The sequence below is a fragment of the Carcharodon carcharias genome, chromosome 26 (assembly GCF_017639515.1).
Source record: "Carcharodon carcharias isolate sCarCar2 chromosome 26, sCarCar2.pri, whole genome shotgun sequence".
Lineage (NCBI taxonomy): Eukaryota > Metazoa > Chordata > Chondrichthyes > Lamniformes > Lamnidae > Carcharodon > Carcharodon carcharias.
This window is the reverse complement of record NC_054492.1, coordinates 21,863,575-21,886,621: the sequence shown is the minus strand read 5'-3', so window position 1 is coordinate 21,886,621 and position 23,047 is coordinate 21,863,575. Positions and strand designations below refer to the sequence as shown.

At 46.1% G+C, this 23,047-nt stretch overlaps 2 protein-coding genes across 2 annotated transcripts in view; one reads left to right on the top strand and one right to left on the bottom strand.

Annotated features, from left to right (window-relative positions):
- LOC121270041 (very long-chain acyl-CoA synthetase-like) overlaps positions 1-2,536 on the top strand; it is a 30,767-nt gene extending 28,231 nt beyond the window's left edge. The window contains exons 9-10 of the mRNA XM_041175358.1: positions 762-892; positions 1,910-2,536. Coding sequence (XP_041031292.1) covers positions 762-892; positions 1,910-2,086 — 308 coding nt within the window. The 3' untranslated portion in view covers positions 2,087-2,536. The remainder of the gene's footprint in view (positions 1-761; positions 893-1,909) is intronic.
- A 14,922-nt stretch (positions 2,537-17,458) lies between these two features.
- Positions 17,459-23,047, bottom strand: part of hdc (histidine decarboxylase) — a 32,144-nt gene continuing 26,555 nt past the window's right edge. Inside the window, exons 10-12 of the mRNA XM_041174890.1 lie at positions 22,390-22,488; positions 20,083-20,184; positions 17,459-17,770 (exon numbers count right to left, since the gene is read on the bottom strand). Coding sequence (XP_041030824.1) covers positions 17,459-17,770; positions 20,083-20,184; positions 22,390-22,488 — 513 coding nt within the window. The remainder of the gene's footprint in view (positions 17,771-20,082; positions 20,185-22,389; positions 22,489-23,047) is intronic.

The following is a 23,047-nucleotide window of genomic DNA, read 5'->3' as shown; positions in this document are numbered from 1 at the left end:
CCAACACCCTGTACAGTTGTAACAAGATTTCCCTATTTTTAAACTCCAACCCCCTAGCAATACAGGCCACAATTCCATTTGCTGCTTTAATTACTTGCTGCACCTGTATGATAACTTTTTGTTTCATGCACAAAATGTGCATGAATATTCCCTTGGAACATTGTATTGCATTAAAGACATGTTACAAATGCAAGTTGTTGTTATATACTTATCCACCCCCCTCATCCTATTGCTGCTGGCAGAACTTTCTTATCTTGGCCCTTTGTCTCAGAACCCCCCACCCCCCTGCCCCGGTCCCCAACCTCCCAATCTCTACTCTCTTCACCAGCAAAAACCCTCTTAAAACCCACCTGTTGGACCAAGTTTTCAGTTACCTGTCCTAACCCTCATTCTCCAGTGCCATGTTTGTTCATTTCCTTCTTTCTCTGTATGTACCTTAGGACATCTGCTTGTTTTTACCAGCTCTCTGAGTGCATGTTACTGAGCGGTAATTCTCTGTTGCCCATTGTGTTTGGTCAATGATACAGAAGGTGTCCTTTTGAGATTTAGCTCAGCCACACAGAGATAAATGAAGACATGATTCTCTTTTGCTGTGAGCCATTCATTGGAGCCAGTGGCTAATTGTAAAAGGATTATTTAGGACTGAATTTGTACTCAGTAGAAAATAAATAGCCTGACCTGTTTTTTCATAATTCCTTTAAGCTCTTTATTCAGCTAATGTCTAATAACCAAACACTGACATTGGATCTTTTGTCTTTTAGGCCATGAAGGTCGAGTTGGAATGGCTGCCATTCAGCTGCAGAGTGGAAAAGACTTGGATGGAGCACAGCTCTACAAACATGTAGCAGCTCAGCTCCCGAGTTACGCTCAGCCACGCTTCCTGAGAGTACAGGTTGGTCCTGAACAACGGCACAGAAAATCTTCAATCTTTTTCTGTGGAGCTAAATGGTGTATATGTTATATAGGGACTACGTTATATAGGGACTACGTTATATAGGGACTACGTTATATAGGGATTACGTTATATAGGGACTACGTTATATAGGGACTACGTTATATAGGGACTACGTTATATAGGGACTACGTTATATAGGGATTACGTTATATAGGGACTACGTTATATAGGGACTACGTTATATAGGGACTACGTTATATAGGGACTACGTTATATAGGGACTATGTTATATAGGGACTATGTTATATAGAGACTGTTATATAGCCTTCAGATCTGCAGTCTCTTTGCCTAATGCTTCAATCTTACCTTTTACTTTGTGAAGCAACGGGTTGAAATACTGACTCTTTGGAACAGAGTTACTGGTGTAAAGCTGTTTTGTGCCAATAGTAACTGAGACAGTTACACATCAGAGAATTGGGAGTGATGACAAACCATGTGATGTTGGTTCTGTTGGGATTATTATCCGACTCTAAAGATTAATATTCCCTTCTATCCCCATTCATGACATTACTGGCTTGCATCTTCCTCACAGACTCTATTCTTTATTTATCAATATTATCTAAGAAGGTGAAGCCTGATTGGTCCCATGGCAAGGTTTATTTTGCTGTCATGTCAAGCTGCTTTGCTAAAGCAAGATTGACTTTGGTTTAACCCCCACACGACAACCGTCCCTAAAACCCCAACTCCACCCCCTCCTCACTCTGCTGCCCCCCCGACCCCGCACCCCCGGTTTCTAACCCCAGCCGTGCTGAAGGAGTCCTGTTGCAGTCCAGCTTCTTGCTTTGCGACTGGGAGTCAAGATGGAGACCCCATTCACACTGACTCTGCTGGAATCTGTTTTGAGATGGGAAGCAGATTCCTTTCCAACACCTAGAAAGAGGGTCGAGTGAAGAGAGACACTTGGAAAAGAGCGATGAGCAGCCAGTGTAAGTAATCATTGATCTTTTCTTTCAGACAAGGATAGAGACAACAGGAACTTATAAATATTATAAAGTCATGTTGGTGAAGGAAGGCTTTAATCCAGCGACTGTCCAAGACCCGCTTTTCTTCCTAGATGAGCAGAAAAAAACCTACATCCAAATGGACCAAGAAATCTATAATTCCGTCATCTCTAACCAGATCAGACTGTGATGCCTGACCTAGGGCCTATGAAAGGAGCTTTGAGTAGCTGTTGTAGAATTGTTTTCTTTGGAGGGGTTTTGTTTTAGTTCTAATGTTTTGTTTAGAAAGACTCTATGTTGCAAAGATGTAGTGAGTGGTGAGTGATACAGCCCTGTCCCAAAAATCCCTTCACCCAACATCTGATCAAGTGTCCATGTGGAATGGTTTTTGGTGATTCTTGTCCAGATGGTGAGAGTTGGAGAAAATGAGAAATAAAAACAATGATCCAGGGATTTATTACTGTCAGTAAGGAATAAAACTGTTAGCTTGAAATCATTCACTGATCTGGGCAAGTCTCTCCCTCCGTCTGTCCCTCCCTCCCATATCTCTCTCTCTTTCTCTCTCTCCAACTCTCTCTCTCTCCAATTTTCGCTCTCACTCTCTCTCTCCATCTCTCTCTTTCACTTGCACCATCTCTCTAACTCCATCTCTCGATCTCTCTCCATCTCTCGATCTCTCTCCATCTCTCGATCTCTCTCCATCTCTCGATCTCTCTCCATCTCTCGATCTCTCTCCATCTCTCCATCTCTCTCCATCTCTCCATCTCTCTCCATCTCTCTCCATCTCTCTCCATCTCTCTCCATCTCTCTCCATCTCTCTCCATCTCTCTCCATCTCTCTCCATCTCTCTATCTCTCTCCATCTCTCTTTCTGTCTCCATCTCTCTTTCTCTCTCCATCTCTCTTTCTCTCTCCATCTCTTTCTCTCTCCATCTCTCTTTCTCTCTCGCTCCATCTCTCTTTCTCTCTCTCTCTTGCTCCATCTCTCTTTCTCGCTACATCTCTTTCTCTCTTGCTGCATATCTTTTTCTCTTGCTACATCTCTTTCTCTCTTGCTCCATCTCTTTCTCTCTCGCTCCATCTCTTTCTCTCTTGCTCCATCCCTTTCTCTCTCGCTCCATCTCGCTCGCTCGCTCTCTCGCTCCATCTCGCTCGCTCTCTCGCTCCATCTCGTTCGCTCTCTCGCTCCATCTCGCTCGCTCTCCCTCCATCTCGCTCTCTCTCTCCCTCCTCTCTCTCCCTCCATCTCTGTCTCTCTCTCTCTCTCCCTCCATCTCTGTCTCTCTCTCTCTCCCTCCATCTCGCTCCATCAGTGTGTCTCTCCTCCACTCTGTCCTTTTGTATTTTTGTATGTTTTCGTTTCTTTGGCCCTCTGCAGGAAAAGCTAACTTCATTATTCATTAACTGTCCATCTCCCAACTGTCCATTTTCTTAAAGGAAGCTGGAAATTGAGTCACTTCACTTCCTCTTCACATTCTAAATGTATGAGAATTCAATGAAAGTGTATAAACGCCATGTGAGTTTGTGCAATCAGTTTGTTTCTCATTCTATCTTTATATAAATGTTCTTTACTTAAATGTTCTTTGTTATGAAATTTGTTAATAAGATTATGAGCTTGTTTGACTACTGTTGAAAAATTGGGAAATAAGAGAGATTTATAAGTGACCATTTCCTGAAGTAAACAAAACAGATTCAGATTCATTATTGATCTAAATTATTATACTTCTGTTCCCACTCAGAATAGTTACAGCACAGAAGGAGGCGATTCAGCCTGTTGTGTCTGCACAGTTTAAAAATCTTTATTTACTTTTTATATGTAAATTTGTCCCAAACTCTAATGTTTGCAAAGGAAACAAGCTGATTAATGCAGAGCAGTAACCAGTGGTCAGGTTCCACCTGCAGCCCCAGTCCACAGAATTGGGATGGCAAATCAATTATCATCCCGCTTGTGGTCACACCCCCACCAGGTTCCTTCATATGTAACTCCACTCCTGCAGCAAGGCGTTTGGATCATTCACACATTCACCTTGCTTGACCTTGTGCTCAAGTACCTGTGGCCTGAACTGAGCAGCCTGATCCAGTTTTAGCCACTCCTGCCTTTTGCATCCAAGATTGATCAGATCTGTTCAAGCAGAGGGACTCTCAGAAGGGTCTCAAAGCACCACTTGATCAAATGCTGACATTTCCCCACCTGAAGTATACTTGGACCATGTAAGATTTATACATTTGGTTGGAAGGGAACATGCCCACCCGCCATGTCACACAGCAGCACTCCCAAAGGCCACACGAGTGGCTGATCTTCCGCAGCGTCGATGGTAACGGATCCACTGGTGGGCAGGACAGTCACCCGCTGCGAAAATCGGTGTAGACTCTGTCCCTGAGCAGCACCTGGGGCCAAAGTCGATGAGCTTGAGCTCCCCAGATTGAAGGTCACAGAATCACAGTGCAGAAGAGGCCCTTCGGCCCATCGAGTCTGCAGCGACACGTGAGAAACATCTGACCTACCTACCTAATCCGATTAACCAGCACTTGGCCCATAGCCTTGAATGTTATGATGTGCCAAGTGCTCATCCAGGTACTTTCTAAAGGATGTGAGGCAACCCGCCTCCACCACCCTCCCAGGCAGCACATTCCAGACCGTCACCACCCTCTGGGTAAAAAAGTTTTCCCCCACATCCACCCCAAACCTCCTGCCCCTCACCTTGAACTTATGCCCCCTTGTGACTGACCCTTTAACTAAGGGGAACAGCTGCTCCCTTTCCACCCTGTCTATGCCCCTCATAATCTTGTACACCTTGATCAGGTCGCCCCTCAGTCTTCTCTGCTCCAACGAAAACAACCCAAGTCTATCCAACCTCCCTTCATAACTTAAATGTTTCATCCCAGGCAACATCCTGATGAATCTTCTCTGCACCCTCTCCAGTGCAATCACATCCTTCCTATAATGTGGCGACCAGAACTGCACACGGTACTCTAGCTGTGGTCCACCATGAACTTCTCAATTTTGATATCCTAGTGAACCATGCCATGGTTGGAGCAGTGTTGGAGTGCCCCAACACCTGTCTGAAAAAGACTCAAGTCAGCATTCCCTCAAAGGCCCCCTCCTTTGGTGATAAATTAAACTGATCCTTGACTAAATCCATGATTGGCAAGAAGCTGTCCCCTTTGCTTCTACCAATCCAGCATTTTAATCACCCTTTGGAATGCCTCTGGTCACCTCCTTGTGCAGCACAATCTCCAGAAGCATCAGGGCTGCCAGTCAGTGAGCCCCAGTTAGTCACTCATCTCTGGCTCCACGTTTGACAGTGATTGTGGGCCCATTACTGAGTCACATTGCAATACAGACAATGCTGAAACCTTCACTGCGCTACTCTGATATTAAAAGGCTCCCACTCCTTCACCTACTGCAACTGGATTTTAACCAGTAAATCAATGTGTGTAAATGATCTAATCTTGTGGAGAGCAAAATGGAATCCCCACCATCCAAAAAGATTTTGCTTGCTCCAAATTAAAATGCAACAGACAAAATGCACTAATTGAATGAAGATACTCAGTAACTGTCCACAATAATTAGTGAAATCATGCATTAATTTTGGCTACAATCATCTTCAACACAACAAACTCATTGTGGAATCTGTTTGGGGAAGCTTAACTTGAGCAATTGTGGGATTTAAAATGTAAATTTGTGAGGATAGGATTGGACCTTTTAGAACTGGGGGAATGGAGAGATAATTAGTAGATAGCAGTCGGTCTAACAGGATATTAGTGCACAGAACTCATAGTAAATAACATATAAACAAGTTATATAACTGCTACTGTGCTTGCAGTCCTAGTTAGAGAATTGTAAATCCAGCAAGTCATAAAGCAGAGTGGAGCTTGGATGGCTGAGGTCCAAGGCTTCACCCCAGAACACACACTCCTATCTGCTGAGGCTATCTTGGAGTTGGTTTATGATTCTCCAGCAGACCTTGTTAGTGCAGTATTGATGGAAATGAGGCGATTCTGTCCCCTTGTTTCCTAACAACACAATTTGACCTGTGCAGAGCAACGAGGGTGATTAAATGCTGCTATTGAAAGGCATTGAAAATAATCAATGCAGCGGTTGATGCCGGTAACCAATAGAGTGGTTCCAGGTCCCAGGAACTAAATCCCATCCATAGAGTATAATCTTTTGCAATTTGTAAAGAATATATGAGATCTTAGAAATAGGAGGGGGCTGTTGCTGCGCTTTGAGCCTGGTCGCCCATTCAATGAGATCATGGCTGAAGTGAAACTTAACTCCATATACCCACTTTTGTTCCATACTCCTTAATCCTTTCAGTTTAAAAAAAAGCCTATCATTTTCAGATTTAAAATTTACAATTGATCTAGTATCAGTTGCTGTTTGTGGAAGAGAGTTCCAAACTTCAACCACCCTCTGTGTGAAGAAGTGTTTCTTAACTTCACTCTTGAAGCACATGGTTCTAATATTTTGCCTATGCCCCTTGATCCCAGAGTCCCCAGCCAGCAGAAATAGTTTATTTCCATCTACCTTTTCTGTTCCCCTTTATATCTTGAAACCTTTACGCTATCACCTGTGTATACGTGATTTTACACATAATTTCCTAAATGCCAGGGAATACAATCTTAGTTTCTGTAATCTCTCCTCATCATTTAACCCTTGGAGTGCAGGTATCATTCTAATAAATCGACACTGTACTCCCCACATGGCCAGTGTATCCTTCCTAAGGTGTGGTGCCCGGAACTGCTCCCAGTAACTCCAGGGGCAGAATTTTTCACTTGCAAGATGAGCGGGCACATGCCTGACCCAGCCGCACGTGCCGACATCAGCGCGCACTCTCGCGGTATTTCACTAGGTGGGCGTGCGGTGGAGACAGAGGCTCGCCCGCCATTAGTGAAGAGGCCGGTCAAAGCCCCTGACACAACAATTGTCTCAGAGTTTACGTAGCCTGTACCATTTCTCAGCCACCGCACGGGCAAAACGGGCAGGTGGGGCAGGCCACAATCAGCAGAAGCTCATCCGCAGGTGGGATATGAAGGGTCAGGGGCATTGTCAATGTGAGTAGTGAGGAGGTTTGGCTCTAACTTGCTGCCGGTTGCTTCTGTCAACAGCAAAGCTTCATCTCGCTTCAGAGCTGCATTCTGAGCAATTCTAAGCTTCAGTTCAGGACTCAGTGTTGTCCTCCAGGCCCCTGGAGGATTCAGACCGTGTTGACCCTTCCAGGTATCAGACAGCCTTCCCTTACCCTGGTAATGGGGATTGTGGTCTCCGCTGGAGGCACCTTCTCTGAGGAGGAAGAGAGAGGCAGGAGGGAGAGGAGGCCAGATGTCCCACTGCAGTTTCCAGGGGAGGGACCTGTGGGAGGAGAGACGCAGGCACAAGGAGGGCAGGGCCAGCAAGTACACCAAGATGGAAGGGGCTGCAGATGACACCACTATCCTATTGCCAGGGTTTACAGGCGACGATGCAGCTACCTCAGTATGTCTGAGGTGCAATGCCAAAGGGGGCTCCACCTTTCCAGGGAGACAGTGGCCTTCATTTGTCAGGTGATCAGGCCTGAGATCAGCTTTGACTGTGTGGGTGGACACCTCATGCCAGTGTCTCTGAAGGTCCCAGTGGACTTCAACCTCTATGCCTCAGGCTCTTTCCAGGGGTCAGTGGGGGATCTGTGTGGAGTCTCCCAATCAGCTGTCCACAGTTGTGTCAAGCTGGTGACAGACACTCTGTTCAGGTGGGCATTGACTTTCATTCACTACCATATGGACGAGGCCAGCCAGGCTGAGCAAGTCCAAGGCTACGTGACCATTGCTGGGTTCTCCAGGGTGCTATAGACTGCACACATGTGACCATCAAGGCACCAACAGGTGAGCCCGGTGCCTTTGTCAACAGGAAGGGCTTCCACTCCATGAACGTGCAGATAGTGTGTGATCACAGGATGCAGATTCTACAAGTCTATGCAAGGTACCCAGGCAGCTCTCATGATGCTTACACCCTCAGACACTCCCAGGTGCCGGGTCTCTTCAGTGCTCCGGCCCGGCTGGATGGATGGCTGCGGGATGACAAGGGCTATCCCCTCAGAAGGTGGCTTATGACGCCTCTCCGCCATCCAAGAACAGAAGCTCAGCAGTGGTACAATAGGAGCCACGGCTCCACAAGGACTGTGTTGGGAGAGAGCCAACAGACTTCTCAAGATGCGCTTCCAATGCCTGGACCGTTCAGGGGATGCACTGCAATACCCCCCAGAGCGTGTGTCACTGATCATGGTTGCACGCTGCGCTCTCCACAATCTGACACTGGCAAGGGGGGACCCACTGGAGGAAGAGGATCTTGATGCAGCTCCACAGGCCACAGATGATGAGTCCAACAGTGAGTCCGAGGATGAGCACAGTCAGGAAAATGCTGAGGGCATGGACGCTGACCTGGGTAACCTCCAGGGAGGCAGGGACACCCGGGACACTTTGATCCAACGCTCCTTCAGCTAGCCCACTAAATAAGAACCACCACCACATGCCAGGGTTGTAGGCTCCATACTCGATCCCTGACAGGACCAGTTCCTTGGTCAGCAACATACACTATGTGCCTGTGTAATAAAGTTTCAGGAGACACATGTCTATCATTACATAATGGCCTTCCCTGCACTGACAGAACAAATGAAGCTTACAGAGGCCAATAGCACAAAATAGCATCTCATATAATTGTGAATGTGAAACATAGCTGAAATAAACATTAACCAGTGCTTTTAATCACACCATGATAAAATGTACAGCAAAACGGGGGAACCAAATATCACCCGTAATCAGCCCATCTTGTGCCTAAGGTTCTATACATTTACGCTTGTGGGTGCTACGTCTAGCTGCTCCCCCCTTGCTGGCACCAGCATTGGAGGCAGCCGGCTCACTCTGCTGTCCTGTTAGCCTTGATGACCTTGGCGGGTGTCCTCTGGCCCCACCTGGGAGGGAGCGGTCAGTGCCATGACTGGCATCTCCTCAGTCACTGCGGCCTCATCAGATGCCACGGTCACTGGCAGTGGGGCGGAGGAGCTGCTGGGAGGAGCCCACAGAGACAACAGGCAGTTCGTGTGCCGATGTGAGGTCACATTGGACCTCCCTGCTCACCATTGATGGATGGTCACCTCGCTGGGATACTGGGTGCCCAATCCATCTCCCACACTGACACTGTGTATACCTGGCACCCTGGTGAGACAGAGATCTGCATCATGGTGCCCTCGTCTTTCCATTATCAATGGGGATTCCAGGTTCCAGGCTCACATCAATATAGGGACCACATTGAACGATTGCAATAACTGATATTCTCACCTAAGTGCGCTGCTCTCTTACCTCCCTGGGACACACCAACCTCACCACGGCCGCTTGTCCGAGGTGCATGGCGCCTCTCCAGCTCCAGGGCCTCCTCGTATCGCAAGAGGGGGAGGAGGTTTCGGGGTCCCCAGCCAGTCTACGACCTCTCAATATTGTTATGGGCTGTCTTCTCCTGAAAGGATGGAGGAGCATCGATGAGTCCACTGTCTACCTGCAGCCCCATTGCAGCCTGGCCAACCCCAGCTGAGGAACACCTCACAGGGCTGAGCCGGTTTGTGACCCTGGACCCGCCAGACACTCAGCTCAAGCAGCCAGGGCTCACCCCCTTGGCCAGCTCCTGCCTCATTGATATTTGCCATTCACACTCTAACACCCCTGAGGTCCACGGGGGGTTGGGCAGCTCTTACCTTAATTGGCCAACCGGTGTGAAATCCCGGGAACGCTGCCGATCACAGGCAGCACTTGGTTTCCCACCCACCCCCACCGAGCCCGCACGTCAGGGCTAAAATTCTGCCCCAGGTGTGGTCCAACCAGGGCTTTGTATTGCTGAAACATGACCTTTACCCCCTTGTATTCGTCCAGTCAGTTTCACAGGGGTTATTTTCTTCCCTCACAGGCTAAAGCTCTTTGAATTATTGAGGATTTCTTTATAAATGGCTGTGGCTGTTGAATATATTGGAGAAAGTGCAAACCTATGGGAGCTGTTGGGGCTCTGCTCTCCTGGTACATGGATAATTCCCACAACACAATTCCAAGTCTGGGGATCTGGGGAATGAGAAAGGGATGGTTTGAATTAGAAAAAGGGGACAGGAAGATTGAAGGATGGAAATTGAGCATAAATCTCTCTAAGAATTTACAGCGCAGGAGGAGGCCATTCAGCCCAGTGCACCATGCTGATGCTGTCTCTTCACCTTGACTGCCTTTTCCCTAATGTTTCCTCATTTCCTCTCATTTTCTTCTATTTCAGATAGTTTTCCAATTTTCTGTTAAATGGAGTTAAGATACCTATCTTGATGTTATAAATGTTTTCTAGGGGAAATTGGACTGTCAATGCAAGTGTTTTGGATGGACAGCTCTCACTGTGTGGCCTGGGAAGGGAAATAGTTGTGAAAGGGAGTCACATTTTGTGGCAAAATAAGTATTTTGAGACCAGCTCTAACTCACCCACTATATTAACTCCAGTAGATAATTGATCATGATCAACCCTCAATGGTTAATCCATTGTAATTCAATGTCCACTTGTCTACTTTCAATGAGTTGGATATCCTATGTCCTATAAGTATTATTTAATTTTGAATGAGGTTAGAATATTCCCTTATTCATCTACAGAATCCCTGCCCAAGGAGGTTACATTATAACTGGGATAGATGATTTTCTACCCTGCCCCACAGTCTGATTTCATTCCATAGAAACCGTGTCAAAACAGGAATGCCAGAAAGTTGCCCCAATTTTGGGGGACTGAAAGAGTCTTTTTGGCTTTCTAGTGTTGAAGCTGATTGGCTGACTGACTGTGTTTATTTCGATATTAGCCTTCAGGTTAACGTGACTTATCTGAATGGCCAGACTTCCTCAGATGACATCGAGGCATCACTTTTGGATAACGTGTGACACCTTTGTTAACCTTTGTTACTCAGGGTTAAATGTGCAGCTTGACAGGGTTAGGTTCAGTGTCTAAGGAGCCTTGGTCAATTCATGCAGTGCATCTTGTAGATGGTACACACTGCTGCTACTGTGCGTCAGTGGTGGAGGGAGTGAATACTTGTGGAAGGGGTGCCAATCAAGTGGGCTGCTTTGTCCTGGATGGTGTCAATCTTCTTGAGTGTTGTTGGAGCTGCATTTATCCAGGCAAGTGGGGAGTATTCCATCACACTCCTGACTTGTGTCTTGTAGATGGTGGACAGGCTTTGGGGAGTGAAGAGGTGAGTTACTCCCTACAGGATTCTTAGCCTCTGACCTGCTCTTGTAGCCACGGTATTTATATGGCTAGTCCACTTCAGTTTCTAGTCAATGGCAACCCCCAGGATGTTGATATTGGGGGATTCAGGGATGGTAAAGCCATTGAATGTCAAGGGGCAATGGTTGGATTCTCTCTGGTTGGAGATGGTCATTGCCCGGCACTTGTGTGGCACGAATGTTACTTGCCACTTGTCAGCCCAAGCCTGGATATTGTCCAGGTCTTGCTGCAATTGGACACTGACTGCTTCAGTATCTGAGAAGTCACAAATGGTGCTGGACATTGTGCAATCGTCAGCAAACATCCCCACTTCTGACCTGATGATGAGCCCATCAATCCAGGCTGATGCTCCTAGTGCAGTACAAAGGGTGGGTCTTCACCCTCTGAGGTAATTGAATGGAAGGCTATATTTCTACAAAAATATAATAAATTGCTTTACAATATCACTGATCTATGGTTTTATACCATTATCACAAGTTTTTATTACAACAGAAATGGAGGAAGATAGATCGGTGTTACTCAAAAATGTTACTTTCAAGATGCTTATTTAATGTTTTTATTGCAAAATCATTTTTTGCAGCATCAGTGAATATTGTTCATTTTTGATGGTTCCATATTGTAAATGGAAGCAAACAGTAACCCCCAAATCCCAGTATGACATCTTATTCTTTGAAATAAAGCCAGACCCACACACAATGCAGCAGGACAATCTTGGACCCTCAACACAGTCCTAGGTGACCCCTCCACAAACGTACTGCTAGTAATCTGATTGCTACTCCCACTGAAACCTGTCCTTAGTTCTGGGAGACTGGGTATATAAATCTATTCTCCCTGTGACTTGGATAACATTGTTGGTTAGAATTTCATTTCAATGCAGTTAAAAATGATGAAATAAAGTCTCCTTTCTCTGTTAGCTGAGGTTAGAAACACTGACTGGGGGATTAATTTGCAAAGCAAAATGGCCAGGATAAGAACAAATTGTTGGTTAGATTGGCACATAAGAAGCTTGGGCTGGTGCAGTCAAGAGGGAGTTTTACCCCCGTGACACTTGGGATCGCAGTGGGACATTATTTGTTTGAACAGGTGGTGGTGATGTCCGCAGTATATTCAAGGTGTTTGTTGTGCTGTGACGATTCCCCCCACTCACCCTCCCCTCCCCTCAATGTGGCAGCTGGAACCACATTCTAATTCAGGCCTGTGTCCAACCCTTTGCTGTGTTTTAGGCTCTGCCGCAGTGGGTGAAGTGAGGAAATATGAGAGAGACGGGAGAGGAAATGGGCTTCCTCTCTGAGCGCGGAAATACAATGCACAAAATCCCACTAGATTTCCAGCTCCTAATCAGACATTTTCAGTTGAGAAACAGCCAGGCCGCAATTGTAATATTTAAAGCTCAGCATTGGCCTCCTACAACTTGCGGCCGTGCTTTTTATCCGATTGCGTGTTATTTTTTAAATGCACCTGTAGCAGTGATTTCAGTTTGATTCTTCAAACGTGTAACTCTGAACCAAACTGAGACAAAAAGAAATGGAATGCTCAACAGAAGTAAAGGTCACAGCACTTTAACATTTTGTGATCCTGATTTTTATTCGTTAAAAATTACAAAATAGACAGAAACCTGAGCTCAATTATTCCATGATTTTCTTTGAATGCCACAGGAACAATACAATCAACATAGACTGCACGGTGAAGGAGTGAAGCCAACACTTAATTAACTGCAATAGGAGATCAGCTATCGCAATGAGCACTAGATGCTGGGAAGCTGGACACACTGAGGGATTGTTTTTCCAGCTTTTTTGCAGATGATTTTTTTTTCCAGTGTCACTTTCTTGGGAGTTAGGAGTTAGGGCTTCCCTGCCCTCTGATGCCGGTATCTTTTGGTGTAAATTGTTACTGGGTCACGTCTCAATGCCAGAGGTGAGCTAAGGGTTGCAGCTGAAGGAACAGTGAGTTTTTAGCTTGCCTGGTTTGCGAGATAGCTAGGCAGCATTGAGGAGGGGATGGATTTGGCTCCTGGTTTCAAAGCCTCCACACTAAATATGTCTTCAAAAGGATCCACTAGATCGTCAGAGTTTGAGGGATACCATTGACTTCCAATCTCACTTTTTGGAAGCGAAGGAGCCATCATAGTTTCAATTGATGAATGCTGTTTATTTTGCCCATATTCTGAGATGCTGTTACCAGAGACCATTAGACCATAAGACCATAAGAAATAGGAGCAGAAATTAGGCCAATCGGCCCATCGAGTCTGCTCTGCCATTCAATCATGGCTGATAAGTTTCTTAACCCCATTCTCCCGCCTTCTCCCTGTAACCTTTGATCCCCTTACCAATCAAGAACCTATCTATCTTAGTCTTAAATACACTCAATGACCTGGCCTCCACAGCCTTCTGCGGCAATGAATTGCACAGATTCACCACTCTCTGGCTAAACAAGTTTCTCCTCATCTCTGTTCTAAAAGGTCTTCCCTTTACTCTGAGGCTGTGCCCTCGGGTCCTAGTCTCTTCTACTAATGGAAACATCTTCCCCACGTCCACTCTATCCAGGCCTTTCAGTATTCTGTAAGTTTCAATCAGATCCCCCCTCATCCTTCTAAACTCCATCGAGTATAGACCCAGAGTCCTCAAACGTTCCTCATATGTTAAGCCTTTCATTCCTGGGATCGTTCTCGTGAACCTCCTCTGGACCCTCTCCAGGGCCAGAACATCCTTCCTGAGATACAGGGCCCAAAATTGCTCACAATATTCTAAATGTGGTCTGACCAGAGCCTTATAAAGCCTCAGCAGCACATCCCTGCTTTTATATTCTAGTCCTCCCGAAATAAATGCCAACATTGCATTTGCCTTCCTAACTACTGACTCAACCTGCAAGTTAACCTGAAGAGAATCCAAGTCCCTTTGCACTCCAGATTTCTGAATTCTCTCCCCATTTAGAAAATAGTCTGTGCCTCTATTCTTCCTACCAAAGTGCATGACCTCACACTTCCTCACGTTGTGTTCCATCTGCCATTTCTTTGCTCATTCTCCTAATCTGTCCAAATCCTTCTGCAGCCTCCCCGCCCTCTCAATACTACTGTCCCTCCACCTATCTTTGTATCATCTGCAAACTAAGCCAGAAGGCCCTCAGTTCCTTCATCTAGATCATTAATGTATAAAGTGAAAAGTTGTGGTCCCAACACTGACCCCTGTGGAACTCCACTAGTCACTGGCCACCATCCTGAGAAGGACCCCCTTATCCCCACTCTCTGCCTCCTGCCAGACAGCCAATCTTCTATCCATGCTAGTACCTTGCCTCTAACACCATGGGCTCTTATCTTACTGAGCAGCCTCCTGTGCGGCACCTTGTCAAAGGCCTTCCGGAAGTCCAAGTAGATAACATCCATTGGCTCTCCTTTGTCTAACCTACTTGTTACCTCCTCAAAGAATTCTAACAGGTTTGTCAGATATGACCTCCCCTTGATGAAACCATGCTGACTTTGCCCTATTTTACCATGCACTTCCAAGTATTCTGAAATCTCATCTTTAATAATGGACTCTAAAATCTTACCAACGACCGACGCCTGTAATTTCCCATCTTTTGCCTCACTTCCTTCTTAAACAGGGGGGTTACATTAGCGATTTTCCAGTCCTCTGGGACCCTCCCTGACTCCAATGATTCCTGAAAGATCGCCACTAATACCTCCACTATCTCTTCAGCTATCTCCTTCAGAACTCTGGGGTGTAATCCATCTGGCCCAGGTGATTTATCCACCTTCAGACCTTTCAGTTTTCCTAGCACCTTCTCCTTGGTAATGGCCACCACACTCACCTCTGCCCCCCGACTCTCTTGAACTTTGGGGATGTCACTCGTGTCTTCCACCGTGAAGACTGATGCAAAGTATCTATTCAGTTCCTCCGCCATTTCTTTGTTCCCCACTACTACTTCTCTAGCATTATTTTCCAGCAGTCCAATGTCCACTTTTGCCTCTCTCTTACCCTTTATATATCTAAAAAATTTCTTGCAATCTTCTTTTATATTACTGGCTAGTTTACCCTCATATTTAATCTTCTCCCTCCTTATTTCATTTTTAGTTGTCCTCTGTTGGTCTTTGTAGGCTTCCCAATCCCCTGGTTTCCCACTGCTCTTCGCCGCATTCTATGCTTTCTCTTTAGCTTTTATGCTGTCCCTGACTTCCCTTGTCAGCCATGGTTGCCTCGTCCTCCCTTTAGTATGCTTCTTCTTCCTAGGGATGAATTTTTGCTGTGTCTCCCAAATTACTCCCAGAAACTCCTGCCATTGCTGTTCCACTGTCTTTCCTGCTAGGCTCATCTCCCAGTCAATTCTGGCCAGCTCCTCCCTCATACCTCTGTAGTTACCTTTATTCAACTGTAATACCATTACATCTGATTCCAGCTTTTTCCCCTCAAATTGCAGGGTAAATTCTATCATATTACGGTCACTTCCTCCTAAGGGTTCCTTCACCTTAAGCTCACTTATCAAATCTGCCTCATTACACATCACTAAATCTAGAATTGCCTGTTCCCTAGTGGGCTCCACCACAAGCTGCTCCAAAAAGCCATCTCGTAGACATTCCACAAATTCCTTTTCTTGGGATCCACTACCAACCTGATTTTCCCAGTCTACCTGCATATTGAAATCCCCCATGATCACTGTAACCTTGCCTTTCTTACACACCTTTTCTGTCTCCTGGTGTATCTTGTGTCCCACATCCTGACTACTGTTCGGAGGCCTGTACATAACTCCCATTATGGTTTTTTACCTTTGCAGTTCCTCAACTCTACCCACACAGATTCTACATCATCTGACCCTACGTCATTTCTTGCTATCGATTTAATTTCATTTCTTACTAACAAAGCAACCCCACCCCCTCTGCCAACCTGCCTATCTTTTCGATAGGATGTATATCCTTGGATATTTAGCTCCCAGTCATGATCCCCTTGCAGCCATGTCTCCGTAATGCCCACCACATCATACCTGCCAAAATTCAACCTGCGCCAAAAGCTCATTTACCTTATTTCGTATATTGCGTGCATTCAGATACAACACCTTCAGTCCTGTATTTCCCGTCCCCTTTCTCATTGTCGTCCCTTTATCTGATGTGCTTGAAGTTAGATTCCTAGCCCTTTCCAAACACTCTGTCCTATTTTGTGTTCTGGGGACTTTAATAGCCTCTCCTAGGCTCTCCTTTCTTTTCAGTTTTCTCATAATTTTCCATGAAGTTGAATCCATCCCCCAACACGCTAACCTGCTGCTTTGTTTCCCATTAGTCATACTTCTTGGAGTTTTACCCTTCTCTCCCCCCCCACTTTCTAGTTTAAAGTCCTGTTGACCACCTTATTTACCCTTTTTGCTAGAACATTGGTCCTAGATCGGTTCAGGTGGAGACCGTCCCAACGGTACAGATCCCTCCTGTTCCAATACTGATGCCAGTGCCCCACGAAATGGAACCCCTCTTTCCCGCACCACTCCTTTAGCCACGTGTTTACTTCCCTTATTCTCGCGTCCCTATGCCAATTTGCACGTGGCTCAGGCAGTAATCCGGAGATTATAACCCTTGAAGACCTGTTCTTTAATTTAGTTCCTAGTTCCTGATAATACCCAAACAGGTCCTCTTTCCTAGCCTTACCTATGTTATTTGTCCCGACATGGACCACAACAACTGGATCCTCCCCCTCCCTCTCCAATATCCTTTCAAGCCGGTCAGTGATGTCCCTCACCCTGGCACCGGGCAGGCAACATATCATGTGGGACTCTTGATCCTGCTTACAAAGGAAGTTATCAATTCTCCTACTTATAGAATCCCCTACAACTACCATTTGTCTTCTTGCTCCCCCGTCTTGAATGGCCTCCTGTGCCACAGTGCCGTGGTCAGCTGGCTCATCCTCCCTACAGCCCTGTTCCTCATCCACACAGGGAGCAAGTACCTCGTACCTGTTGGACAAGGTCAAGAGCTGAGGCTCCTCTGTTCCTGAACACAGGATCCCTCTACCTGACTCACTTGCAGTCACACCCTGCTGACCCTGACCACTGACCGAATTTGAGGTACTTAATCTACTGGGTGTGACCGCCTCCTGATACAAAGTGTCCAGGCAACTCTCCCCCTCCGGCATGTGCCACAGCGTCCGGAGCTTGGACTCCAGCTCATCAATTCTGAGCCGGAGTTCCTCCAGCAACCAACACTTGCTGCAGATGTGGTCACTGCGGCTCGCAATGGGATCTGCCAGCTCCCACATCATACAGCTACAGCACATCAACCGCCCAGCCATCTCGACTTAGATAATTCATTTATTAATTAGCTTTGTGGTGTTTTTTCTTTCACCAGAGCCTTAGCTCCAACACTGTTACAATTTGACTGCATTTTCTCCAGCACACTTTCCCTCCTATTGTTGAAAAAGCCATTCTGATATTTTGAGTGATTCAGTAGAATTTTGACTGCACTTTGCTGAATTATTTCCCAGTCTCGCAGGATGTCTTCTCTGATTGTGAACTGAGATGTGACAGTGAAACGAATGATGAACTTCTTACAGATGATGGCTGGTACCAGGTACATGGTGCCCGACTGAGTGAGGTCTGTCAGTAGCTCTTCCGTCAATCTGTTTGGTCCCTGTTTATTTTAATGATATGTGTTTTAGCTCAGTATCATTAATGAATTACATTTTAAAGTACAGCATTCTGATTACATTTTTGACATTATGTATATCTCTAAACCTCAGCTCCCTTCTAAGCAATCCAGCTCACTTTAAAAGTCATTTAACCTTCTCGATCATCTGTCCCAAACCCATAATCACAGAAAGGGGAACAATGGCTTTGCAATCACAAGCATACAAACCCTCCTTCCCCAGTACAACATTTCATTCAATGCCTAATACAGTATAATTTCAAGGACTCAAGGTATTTGAAACAGAACGAGCAACAATCGGACTCAGCACCAATATGTACACCTTCTTTTCATCTCTGATTACCAAAGAAAATAACACGTAAGCCATCACCAGCCCTCAATTGATCTGTGACCAGATTTCACATACAGCTTTAAAATAGGGGATGAGGGAGGATCTCATAGAAACCTATAAAACTCTAAGAGGGTAGATGCAGGAAGGATCTTCCCAATGGTGGGGGGAGTCCAGAACCAGGGGTCACAGTCTGAGGATATGGGGTGGACCAATTAGGACTGAGATGAGGGGAAATTTCTTCACCCAGAGTGGTGAGCCTGTGGAATTCGCTACCACAGAAAATAGTTGAGACCAAAACATTGTATGTTTTCAAGAAGGAGTTAGATACAGCTCTTGGGGCGAAAGGGATCAAAGGATATGGGGAGAAAGTGGGAGCAGGCTATTGAGTTGGATGATCAGCCATGATCATAATGAATGGCGGAGCAGGCCTGAAGGGCTGAATGGCCTACTCCTGCTCCTAGTTTCCTAGTTTCTATATTTCTATGTCCCATCAGCAGCACAAAACTACATTAAATATTGCCTGACAAAGTGCAACATCCTGAGTCAGTGCAGCATTGCCTCAGTACATCTGCTGAGACAAGACTATCAGATTTGTTTTTTTATAAAGAGAGTGTCCTTTTCTGCTGGATTCTTTCCAATATTCAGCAGTGCAGGAAAGCCGCTCTGATTCTGCAGGGAACTCCTTTAGTAACAGGAAAAGCCCCATCATTGGCTTCAGAGTATGCCCAACAGTAATCGGCCTCAAGAGAGGTTAGGCCGGAGCCTGTGCAAGGACAACTCAATTACAGACAATTTCACCTTAGCAATGGAATTGTTACACAGGGCAGAGCAGAGAAAAGTCAGGGACTGACACTGAAATTTATACCGATAAACTGGCAAAAAGTCAGGAAAGATTTCAACGCCGTCCCAAGAAGATGCTGAAATGTGGTGGGTATTTCCTGGGCAGCATGTTACGGGGCTGGGATGGCTGCCTGGCAACCCCCCCCCACCCCACCCCCCCCCGTCACCCTCATCCATCAACCCCACTGGGAGCAAAATCAGCACAGAGCTGACCCACTCCCCACGCCAGCCCCACAGCCATAGGGGGTTGCGGGCGGGCGGGCGAAATAGGGGCAGTACCCGACTTCGCCCCTCACCGGGGAGGAAGGCCCGCCCTTGGGTGCTACCGGCCAATCCGATTGGCTGGCAGCTCTAGCAATCCCAGCAGCACATTAATGGGCACGGCCGGGTCTGCAAACAGGCCCGAGGAGAAGGACCCTGGATCCCAGAGCAAGGTGTGTCCGGGTAGGAAGGGTTTAGGCAGTTTGGGGAGGGGTGCGGGGGTGCAAGTGGGGGGGGTTGCATGGGGAGTGGCGCGCTTTAAAGAGCAGGTGGGTAGGAAGAAGGGGGCGGGGTACTGTCTTAGGGTGGCAGCCCCCCCACAAATCGCAAAGGGAACCACCCCCCTGAACGTAGTGCCCCACCTTCCCTCCCGATTTTTTGAAGAAGTTTTTTCATAAAAGCGGCCTGCGCACTCCCGCCCAACTGCCCACGGCAACCATGTTACCCGTGTCAATTGGCTGGTTAACAAGTTCAATGGACTCTTAATTGTTTATTTAAATATGGTGGGCGGGCTGCCAATCTCAGTGCCCACCCCAAAATGGGGGTCAGCGAGAAGGTGATGGGTTGGCCCTATTTTACCTGCCACTCTGCTGAAATATGCCCACTGTTGGCAGGGGGTGGGGGGGGGGTGGTGGGGGGCACATAAAATGTTGTATCTATTAGATTTTAACTTGTGTCTCAGTTTAATCTACTGTATACCTCCAGGTCTGCTCTCTCGTTCAAAGTAAAGCATCAATGACATGACCACAGCCAAGTTAAACTGTGTGGACAATCCACAGCCAATTGCCAGGATTAGGACAGAAATCCATTACTGTCACCAGCAGATAGAGTTCACTATGTGAAACTACTGAGATATTTTCCCCACCTTCAAACGAAAAGTTATCAGTCCAAGGTGTCTCTTTGCTGGGACTTCAAAATTAGAATCACTTCGAACCAAGGACTCGAAAAACTTGGCCATCTCTGTACCCTGTTCATTAAAACATACACCAGATGAATTTGGAATTAAACAAGGCAACAAACAGTCAAACTGAGTTTACATTTGGGAGTGAGGGTGTTGGATATATAACCTCGTCAAGCGTTATGGAGAACTGATGCATTTGGAAGGAGGAAGGAGCAGATACAGTATAAACTAAATGGTACAATTTTAAAGAGGGTGCGGAAACAGAGAGAGCTGGGGTGTAAATAGATAAGTTGAAGGTGACAGGACAACTTGAGATGGCTTTTGTAAGGCATGTGTGATTCTGGGCTTTTTGAATAGAGTGAAAGAAGCAAGGAAGCTTATGTTAATCTTTAAAACATTGGTTAGGCATCAGCCAGCGTATTGTGCCAATTTTGAGCACCACTCTTTAGGTGGTGGAGCCACATGTAGGCCAGACCAGGTAAGGACAGCAGATTTCCTTCCCTAAAGGACATTGGTGAACCAAATGGGTTTTTACAACAATTGACATCATTAGATTTTTAATTACAGATTTTTCGTGTAGCCAAATGGGATAGATTTTGAACAGAATAGGCATCCATGAGGCGCTGTGGGCCATCAGCAACAGCAGAATTGTACTCAACCACAATCTGTATCCTTATAACCTGGCATATACCCTACTCTACTATTACCAACAAGCCAGGGGATCAACCCTGGTTCAATGAAGAGTGCAGGAGGGCATGCCAGGAGCAGCACCAGGCATATCTAAAAATGAAGTGTCAACCTGGTGAAGCTACAACACAGGACTACATGCATGCCAAACAGCAGAACCAGCAAGTGATAGACAGAGCTAAGCAATCCCACAGCCAAACGATCATATCTAAGCTCTGCAGTCCTGCCACATCCAGTCGTGAATAGTGGTGGACAATTAAACAACTAACTGGAGGAGGAGGCTCCACAAGTATCCCCATCCTCAATGATGGGGAGCCCAGCACATTGGTGCAAAAGATAAGGCTTTTGCTACAATCTTCAACCAGAAGTACCAAGTGGATGATCCATCTCGGTCTCCTCTGGAGGTCCCCAGCATCACAGATGCCAATCTTCAGCCAATTCGATTCACTCCACGTGATATTAAGAAAGGACTGAAGGCACTGAATACTGCAAAGGCTATGGGCCCTGACAACATTCCGGTAATAGTACTGAAGACTTGTGCTCCAGAACTTGCTGCACCCCTAGCCAAGCTGTTCCAATACAGCTACAACACTGGCATCTACCTGGATATATGGAAAATTGTCCAGGTATGTCCTGTCCACACAAGCAGGACAAATCCAACCCGGCCAATTACCGTCCCATCAGTCTACTCTCGATCATCAGTAAAGCGATGGAAGGGGTCATCAACAGTACTATCAAGCGGCACTTGCTTAGCAAGTGGTTCAAGCGGGTAGCTCATCACTACATTCTCAACGGCAATTAGTGATGGGTAATAAATTTTGGCCCAGCCAGTGATGCTCACATCCCACAAATGAATGAAACATGGAGACTGGAGAAGCTGGGATCTGAGAGGTTATCAAGAGATTTGTCAGGGGTATTTTGATAGAGTAAATAAGCAGAAACAGTTTCCAGTGTAGGAAGGGTTGATAACTAGAGGACACAGATTTATGAACCAAAGCAAGTTGTGGTCTGGAATGTGCCATCTGAAAGGGTAACATTCAATGAGGAATTGGATAAATACTTGAAGAGGAAATATTTACAGGGTTGTGGGAAAAAGGGAAGAGTGGAACTAATTGAATAGCTCTACCAAAGAGCCGGCACAGGCACAATGGGTCGAATGGCCTCGTTCTGTGTTGGATCATTCCAAGCTTCAGCTCCTTTAATTACTTCCTCCAAAATTCAGTTTCAAGGTTTTCAACTTAATCAATTGATTTTCGTGCAAATGAGCAGCACTTTCAACCACCTTGGGGGGAGGGGGAGGGGGAGGGGGAGGGGGAAGGTGGGGAATGTGTGGGAGATTCATTTCAGTGCATGGTCCCTTTAAGAATTTTGTGCAGTGAGGAAACTTTGCTTTGAACTTGGATTTGAATCCATCCCAGACTAATGGAGTGAAATGGGTTTTGGTGTAAAATGATTTTTAGTCAGTTGTAGTTGTATTGGGTAATAATCCACATTGAACCTGCAGCTCTGTCTCCTACACAGAAACTGTGCCAGTTCCACTTAGAATCCAGAACTGGTGTTTGAACAAAAACAGCCAACACTTACATATCTGACATGTGCCTGGAGTTTCTCTACTCCAAAAGAGCGAATAACAAACCAGAGTTTTAAAGATCTAAACTTGCGGCTCAAAGGTATTTGCCAGTTCTGTGGAGAAAGAGAGACAATCCTTTCATCAGCAAAGTCACAGTCAAATATCTTCAAATAACTTCCCGCACTAAATTGCTGAAAGGAAACTTTGTAAATTCCAACAAGTAGCAGAACTTGTCCCAGGATTATCCCCAGTCACTGACAAGAGTTCAGCAGGAGCCTCGTAGATGTGCTGCTGCCCTGCTCAGTTTTCTGTTGAACACAGTATTCACCTGGAGTCTGTCAGAGCTGTAACCATGTCAGCTGAATAGGTGGGGGGATGGGAAAATGATTCTAAAGTGCTGTCAGATGAAACTCAGGTGAGAGGGTTCGTGAGCACAGAAACATCTGAATCCCGGCTTATTGTCTTTAATTAGAAGTTCAATCCTCAATTTGTGCTGCTTGTTTTCTTTATTTGGATTCCTCTGAATCATTCACCTGCTCCTCCCTCCATCTCTCCCTTCATTCCTCCCTCCCTCTCTCCCTCCCTTCATCTCTCTTTCTCTCCCTCTCTCCTTTCCTCCCTCCCTTCATCTCTCTTTCTCTACCTCTCTCCTTCCCTCCCTCCCTCCATCTC